Source organism: Capsicum annuum, chromosome 6, assembly GCF_002878395.1.
Source record: "Capsicum annuum cultivar UCD-10X-F1 chromosome 6, UCD10Xv1.1, whole genome shotgun sequence".
In the NCBI taxonomy this organism is placed as follows: Eukaryota; Viridiplantae; Streptophyta; class Magnoliopsida; order Solanales; family Solanaceae; genus Capsicum; species Capsicum annuum.
In genome coordinates this window covers 173,732,961-173,742,255 of record NC_061116.1, presented here as the reverse complement: position 1 = coordinate 173,742,255, position 9,295 = coordinate 173,732,961, and the positions used below count along the sequence as shown (strand labels likewise).

Sequence of the window (9,295 nt, the reverse complement as noted above, 5' to 3'; positions counted from 1 at the left end):
TATATATATATATATATATATATATATATATATATATATCACACACAAAGTAAGCAGATTATTAGAATTAACTATCTCTACTTTATATAAAATGCATTAGAACATCAAAAATAATTTCAACAGTTGCTCATCATTTTGACACTGTAGAAATGATTCTTTAAAATGAACAAGAATTGAAATGTTTTATTTCAATTTTTTGATTTCTTCCGAGCAATCACCACACACACACATCTTTTCTCACTTTTTACAGTTAAGGTAATATTTTATCATAGTAAGAATAATATTTGAAAAGTAAGGCAAGATCAAAGCAACAGTTATTACCTTGCTATGTTGATTAAAGAATTTTATAAATAAGGTCATACTCGCTGTTCTTTTTCATAGTAAGAACAAACACAATGTTCTTTTTTATTTTGTGGGAGTAATAAATGAACATGCTAGAGGTTTGGAGAGGTGCAGTAGAGTGTACACTATGAAAGAGCTCTGAAACTTCTTTATGTTGAGTTCAAGTATGTCATCATCCTCGTTCTAGCAACTGCATTGTGTAGTCGCAATCCTCCCAGCTCAGATTAAATTCTGCAAAAAATACTAACAAACATATACCAAAAATAATAATAATAAAAGATAAAATTAACAAAGAAAAGGGTGAAAGCACAAATGCCCAATCAAACAACCATGCCCTAATTACAAATCCGTCCATTCAAATATAAAAAAAAAGTGAAACAAAATATAACAAATATAATATATAATATATAAATATAATAAAAATAAAGTGAAACATGAAATATACAATATAAAAAATATATATCATAATAATTTTGTTATCAACATTTGATTGAACCGAGATATGTGTGATATGGTTAGACATTAATAAAATTAATAGCAAAAATAATTTGCTGGTCACACATAAATCGAATCCTTCAAAAATAGTATTTTTTTAAATATCTTGGGGTGAAATCATCTTCTTAATTTTTTTTTTATTTCAGCCTTGAAAATTAAAGTAAATGATTTAAAATAAAAAAGAGTTCAAAGGTAATAAACATCAGGTTCTTCTATTGTATAAATATCTTGGTTAAATACGAACACTATGAGTGAAAAATATAGGCATAATATAAAGACTGAAAAATTATTCCTAAATAAAAACCAAAAGATAATTTACTGCATATGCATAACAAAAATAAGAGCGACTGTCTCAATTTTCTCTCAGGTATCTTCTCTCTCTACGACTAACAAACTAACTTTCTAAAATGCTCCTATGAAATTCAGATTATGAAGTAGATACATATGAAAAATCATACAACACAATTAGCGAGACAAAATAGAAGAATCCTACGAAATAAAAAATGGGCCAAATACGCAACGGATAAAATAGGTATATATATTCAATGATTAGAATCGTATTAATTAAAATTTTCAAGTTGTTCCTTCTTTGTTTGTCTTATTTTAAACAATATCATTTTCTCTACAAAGAATATTAACCATACACTGACAGAGTAAATGTTATTGAACAACAGGAAAGAGTTTCTCTATCTCTATCTAATATTTCAAATAGTTATTTTAATATATATAATATTTTTATATTTTTTTATATCATTCTACCTGATTAATATACTTACCGTAGTTTAACATGTTCAAAAACAGTACCCCAATTAAGAAATAAAAGGTGTTTTCTAAGCAATGATGTCAATGAACTGAGAAAACAAAAGAATGTGTCAAGCTTAAATATGTCAATTGATAGAATTGCATGTCAGGGAATATTGCAAAAGAATTTTAATAACTCGAAATTTAGTAGTGGTATTAGAATTTTGGAATGCATACAACAGATGGAGATAAAAGAAAGGAACAAGTTGTAGCGTCAATTTTATCATATCAAAATTGTACACAGTCAATTAGTGTATCCATGAAGAGACTTGAAAAAGTTTCCTCATCACAACCTTCGGCACATCACTCAAAGTCTCTTCTGCTACGTGATTTGAGCAATGGTTAATCTTTCTTTGAAGACAAAATTTAAATTTTTATCAAATTACTATTTAGATTTATTTGAAAGAACTTGTATTTTTATTTGAAAATTTTCATTTCATCAATGATAGATTTTGAAAGTTGTTTTTCCACAAAGCAGAAGAAGGGAAAAGAAATATTACTTAATGAGATTATAGATTTCAGGCAAGATATCCTTCCTGATTTGAATTGTGCTCCAGCTGGTGATGGTAAAATTTGAATCTCCTCACATTTTTACCAATAGATATCTTATCATTTTCTATCACACGTCATTAAAAACATCTTTTATCTTTTATTAATGATAGAATCTGAAAGTTGTTTTTCCCCAAATACTAGGCAGAGGAAGGATAAAGACATTTTGGTGACTGAAAATGTTAATTAAGGTAATTTTAATATACAATGTAAAAATTTAAGATCTAATAATTCTATACCACAATATAATTGAAGTTATTTTTGTGAATTGCTCAAAGTTTCTTAATAAAAAATAATTACTAAATTTAAGTATACGTAAAATACTTAAATTATACCAAGGCTACTATTTGGAGTTATTAATCACTCATTTTACGCTAAAATTTATTCATTATAGGTACCCAAAGTCAAGATCAACTGCCTGATTTAAATTTTGAACCTTGTAATGAAGGTCAAGACAAGAAGATGATTGTGAAGGTATGTATAGTGTAACTAAGTTGGTTATCAATTATTTTCAATTGATATTGATATTTAAAATAGTATCTTCATTGCAAATAAATTGATTTACTATTATTTTTTAGAGGATGACGTCAATTGGGGGAATGTTTGTAATGAAGGTATGCACTATTTAATAACTTATACATATATATGAGTAACTAATAAGAAATCATAAAAATAGTGAGTTGATATGATTTTAACTCTATATCTTTTTGATGATTGATAGAGTACTGGGATATCGGAGATGCTATCAATGAGTGTGAACATTGTGGGGCATGTTTTTGGTACGAAGAAAGAATCAAACAGACGAAAAAGTCTAAAACATCAAAGTTTTATTTATGTTGTAATCATGGAAAGATAAAGTTGCCAAAGACAATTAAGCCTCCTCAAATTCTAAGCCGATTGCTGCTTGGATCTGGTTAGACAAAACATCTATTTTTATCTTACCATAGAAGCATATTCATATTTCATATATAAATCTTTATTTTTCATTTCAAATTTGATGCATATTCTAAGAGCAATCACTTTCAAGAGAATATTAGGAGTTATAATTCTATGTTCTCATTTACTTTAATGGGAGGAAAGATTGATGCATCTGTCAATCAAAGTTGGGGACCAAGAACATTCAGATTATCTAGACAGAACTATCATAGAATTGAAAGTTTGTTACCTCTTGAGGGATGCATTCCAAAGTTCGCTCAATTATAGTTAGTGTTTTCTAACTATTCGTGAGTAAAAATATATTGATAATATTTTACATGAAAAGGCATATTTGATAATTTACATTTTATAATTCTTTGCAGTCGTGGTCAAGATATAAACAAACTTTATGCTGTAATTGCTAGTGATCTAAAGTAAATGCTTGATAACCAAAATGTTTTAGCTAAAACATTCAGAATGGTAAGAGATAGATTTCAAGAAGATAGAAGCTCTAAAGATAGACTCAGATTAATAGGCAAAAGAGGCACCGATGAAAGAAGATATAACTTGCCAACGATTTTAGAGGTAGCTGCTTTGGTAGTAGGAGGTTTTGAACCATCTAAAAGTGATAGAGATATTATTATTGAAAGTTATTATAGACAGTTACAAAGAATTAATGAATTAAATGCTGTATATTTAAGCTTGCAGTATTCTTTGCTTTTTCCATACGGTGAATATGGCTACAGAGAGGACATTCCTATTACTACTACTGATGATAAAACACCCCGAGGAAGGCTATATGTTAGCTGTCGAGAATATTTTGCTTACAAGATTCAAGATAGGAAGGATGGAGTTCCTACAATTATGTCTTCGAGGAGATTGTTTCAACAATTCTTGGTTGATATGTATCAACGTTCGAATCTTTTCGATTGAACTATATCCGGTTTAATAAAAAACTATTGAGAGCTCATATGTATAAAGGGTTGGAAGATGTACTTTTGCGAGGAGAAATTGATCCATCTTTTCAAAGAAAAAGGGTAATTCGAGGATCAATCTTCACAGGAGGTGCACGATAAATGCTTCAGAATTATCAAGATGCTATGACAATATGCAAATAGGCTGACTGCCCTAATCTCTTCATCACGTTTAATTACAATCCAAAATGGCCAGAGATCTATAGATTTATAGAGAGTAGGGAATTAAAACCTGAGGATCGTCCAGATATTTTCTCCAGGGTTTTCAAAATAAAATTAGATTTCTTAATAAAGGATTTGCGAGACAAACAAATTTTTGAAAGAGTAAAAACAGGTATTTCTGATTCCTCACTTATAATTTTATATACATATATTTTTCATATATTAATATATCTTTAAATATGAATTTCAACTATTTATTCATACAATAAATTTGTTTGATACAGTGATTTATACAATTGAATTTAAAAAATGAGGAGCATAGAATTAGTTTAGCAGAAATACCAGATAAACTAAACGATCCTCACTATTATCAAGCGGTGCAGTTATTCATAATGCATGGGCCGTATGGTTCTGCTAGGAATTACTCTCCTTGCATGCAGAACGGTAGATTTACAAAGCACTTTCCAAAGAAAACTGTATAATTAACCACAATTGATGATGATGGTTATCCTATTTACAGGAGAAGGGAAGATGGTAGAACTATCTAGAAAGATGGTATTGATTTGGACAACAGGTATGGGGTACTGCTCAATTGATTTTTAGTATTTATGTAGAGTGCTCATATAATATCTATTCCATCAATTTTTTTGAATTAAAATTGGAGATACAATATCTTCTCAAAGAAAGATTATAATTTATTTATTTTCTTATTGAGTTGGAATAGGTATGTGGTGCCACACAATCGATTTTTATTGTTAAAGTATGGTGCTCATATCAATGTTGAATGGTGCAATCAATCCAAATCTATTAAGTACTTATTTAAGTACGTTAATAAGTGAAATGATCGTGTCACTGCTGCTTTTTCTCAAAGTGTAAATGAGGAAGATTCATCAAATTTTGATGAAATCAATATGCATTATGATTGTCGATACATATCATCCTATGAAGTTGCTTAGAGAATACTTGGATTTCCAATTCACTATAGGCAACCTCCGGTAGAAAGACTATCATTTCATTTCAAAGATGAACAAAATGTTATATTTTCTGATGATGATCCAATTGATGATGTTGCCAATAGGCCGAGTGTAAGGGAGTCAATGTTTTTAAGTTGGTTTGAGGAAAAAAAAAGTTTCCTGAAGCTAGAGAACTAATTTATGCAGAATTTCTGCTTAAGTTTGTATGGAAATAGGATGCAACGAAATAAAAGAAAAGAGAAACTTCTGCATTTTCTATCGGGAGGATCTTTTTTGTTCCACCTAGAAGTGGTGAGTTATATTATGTTAGATTACTATTGAATGTAATTAGAGGTGAAACAAGCTTTGAGGATCTCAAAAAGATCAATAATCATGACCATAGCACTTTCAGAGATGCATGTTATGCACTTGGCTTACTAGATGATGACAAAGAGTATATTGATGCCATAAAAGAAGCAAGTGACTGGGGAATGCCATCGTATCTTAAAAAACTGTTTTCAATGTTGTTATTGTCTAATTTGATGTCACGACTAGAATATGTTTGGTAATTAACATAGAAATTGTTATCAGAAGATATCCTCCAAGAAGAAAAAGAATTGCTATCTAATCTAGGTACAAATTTATAGTTAAGAATAACTAATATTTCGGGTGTAGGTTTATATTATATCTTATGTTATTACCATTATGATATTTTTGTTCTTTCGGAGGCAGAGATGACAGATGATGAATTGAGAAATCATTGTTTGCAAAGGTTGGAAATTTTTTTAAAGGTTGCAGAAAAAGTTTTCATGATTTTCCGACTATGTCAAGAGCTATTTACAATGAGCAACAAGTGGGCAATAGCAATAGATTAATACTTGATGAATTGCATTATAACATGTGCTCTTTGTTGGTTGAATAGCAATAGTTAGTAATAAATTTGACATCTAAACAAAAATCGGTGTATGACAAAATAATGACAACAGTGGATGAAGACAAAGGTGGTTTATTCTTTTTATATGGTCATGGAGGAACTGGCAAGACTTTCATTTGGAAGACTTTGTTTTCTTACATACGATCTAGAAGAGATATTGCATTAACTATTGCATCAAGTGAAATTGCATCTCTTTTGTACCCGGGCGGTCGAACAGCTCATTCGAGATTTGCAATTCCTCTCAATCCAATTGAAGATACAATATGCAACATAAAGCAAAGTAGTCCTCTAGAAAATTTGATTGTCAAGATAAAGTTGATTATTTAGGATGAGGCGCCAATGATGCATAGATATTGTATGTCTGATCATTCTTTTACGGCATTGGAGCATGTGCACACACCAAAATTTCTAAACAGTATCAAGTGTTCTGGAATTCCAAATCACTCAATCACATTAAAGGTAGGTGTACCGGTAATGTTATTAAGAAACATAGATCAATCGTCAGGATTGTGTAATGGGACGAGGTTGATCATCACAAAACTTGGGAATCGGGTTATAAAAGCTAAGATTTTATCAGGAAAAATGGTAGGTGAAAAAGTGTTTATCCCAAGAATGAGTTTGACACCATCTAGTGCTGGAATACCTTTTAAGTTCCAGCGAGGACAATTTCCCATCATTGTCTCATTTGCCATGACCATCAATAAAAGTCAAGGCCAATCATTGTTTCATGTTGGGTTACTTTTGAAGAAATCAGTGTTTACACATGGACAATTGTACGTTGCTCTTTCACGAGTGACAAGTAGGAAGGGGTTAAAGATTTTAGCCTACGATGATGAAGGAAAAATAACAAATGAAGTAAAAAATATAGTGTACAAAGAGGTTTTTCATAATTTAATTTGAGAAATTAATAAATAGTTTTTCCAGTTGCCTTTTGATCTTTTGTTCTCATCAAATTGGGCAGTTTGCTAATAATTTTTTACAGGATATATTAAATGAAAAGCTCAAACCCACATGCCAAACTGGCTAACACAATAGAGGAGATAGCAAATGAATAAGTAATATTATATTTGTGTAGTCTGTGGAGGATAGAATTTCAAAAAAAATTATGATTTATTTTGAAAAGGCCAATATTGCAAAACTTCTAAAATCAAATGGGATTGATTCATTTAATTGGTCTCCATTTGTGAGTATCACCAGAGTTTATTTGATTTCTTTTTTCATAATAACAAATTTTCGTTCAAATAAGAGAAGCTTATGATTATGTGTCTTGAACTTTTATTCAGCGAGGCACAATGATGGTGACACAATTTTAACATCACCAAAAGTAATAACAAAACAACATTTTAAAGGCTTTAAACAAGGAACTGCAAAACAAAAAGTCACTGAAAGAAAAAGAAAACCCCTTAACAGGGGAAAATGACTTACATTCAAAGATGAAATGCTGAGGACAGATGCCAGGTAAATTCTTAAATAGAAGACTTAATTCAGAGCTGAGTTGTTGAGTTTCTATTCAAACCATTTGCAATATGATTACCGATATTACCATGGTCTCTCTAGAGCGTGTGTGAAGAATCTACTATAGTAGTAACTATTAGAACAGAACCAGCTCTACTATTTTCTCGAGTTTTAAGGCATTCCATTAGGTGAGATAGACCAACAATTCCAAAATTTGCCTCTCTCCTAGCAAAACCAGCATCTGGCATTAAAGAACTTCGAGAAAATAATCTCTCCTTCCACTCTCGTGTATTATTTGAGATGGATTCTTTATATTTGAAGCACAAGACCATATATAACATACGTCAGGCTTAAGATGACCAAAAAAACATAAAATAAGTACAACTGCTTAGATTAAGAACAAATATAATTGAGTAAAGTTGTCCATACTTCATTGACAGAGAACTAAATCGAGATTTCAAGGACTCTGATAATGAATGGAACTCTGATGGTCCAGCTCTCCCTTCGCTTGGTGTCAAAGATGAACTAGAAAGGCTTCTAGAAGGACGAAAAAACCAAAAACAAATGAAAGCTGATTTGAAAAATGCATGTGTTAACCAATCCAACCTATCATAAACCAATTTAAGATAAGCCTAGGTGTATGTATAAAATTGAAAGAATATCAAAAATCATCACTACCTATCACCAAAGATATTTCGCGCTGTGGCTGGCATTAGAGCAGAACCAGATGATAAAGCAGAAAGTTGATTACTTTGAACTGATAAAAGATGAGGCATCTGTCATGGTGATTCACTGCTATGAAAGCTAATGGGAAGAGAGGAATCAACTATTGCTGCTGCAGAAGAATCTGAATTTGATCTAATAGGAGAAGGTAAAATAGAAGTGGTAGGAGATGAATTATCATGAGTTGGAAAGACTAAAAAAATGTGGGCGTTCATTGGTGGATGAGCTATTTCTTGAGCCGTCCCTTTGACCCATATGGTGAGCCCTTCCCATTGAAGTAGCAACAGCCAAATGCTGAAGAATGAGCTCTTCAAGTTTAGGATCATCAATATCCATAGGTAACTGCAGTGCAATGAAACAAGAAATAGAAAGGGGTAAATATAACATGGCCTGAGCCATCACGCTCAACATATCATTCTGCACCTACTCTGTTGACATGGCCAGAGTTGCTAATTGCACCGCGTCGCCTTGATTGAGACATAGAATATATCAATAGGAAAGAAAACCTCAGTACACAAATCAAGACAACATAGTGCACCATATTTTAGGAAAAGAAATACAACAACAATAACATATCCAGTGTATTCCCATAAAGTGAGATCGGGGAGAGTGAGGAGTAAAAGTGAAAAAGAATCAGCTAACACAATAGAGGAGATATCAAATGACTAGCAACATTACAGAGGTAACATTTTGCCTCTTTCTCTCTCCATCTCTGTCATGGTTATTACCTTGAACTCTTTTAGCATGCCACAAATTAGCACTTTCATAGAATAAAAGAGTCAAGTTAATAACCAAAACACTTTATTTACCTTATAAATATTTTCAGTTAAGCAGGTAGCTGTCAAATATGATTAACTCTTTATTTCCTCTTTGTTTTACTGCCAGCTTTGCAGTCAGTAGAAGTAAAAATAATTCTCAACTGTTCAGAGAGAAGCTTAAGGTCTCTCTATGGAGATTACAGTTTTTGAGTCCACTCACCATCATGGGATCCT

General features: G+C 31.2%; 1 protein-coding gene and 1 pseudogene across 1 annotated transcript; one reads left to right on the top strand and one right to left on the bottom strand.

Annotated features, from left to right (window-relative positions):
- Positions 1-6,464: 6,464 nt before the first annotated feature.
- Positions 6,465-7,025, top strand: LOC124899559 (ATP-dependent DNA helicase PIF1-like). Its single transcript, XM_047414466.1, has one exon. The coding sequence runs from the start codon at positions 6,465-6,467 to the stop codon at positions 7,023-7,025; it is 561 nt and encodes a 186-aa protein (XP_047270422.1).
- Positions 7,026-7,609: 584 nt separating this feature from the next.
- LOC107874075 lies at positions 7,610-8,702 on the bottom strand (annotated as a pseudogene).
- Between the last annotated feature and the right edge of the window lie 593 nt (positions 8,703-9,295).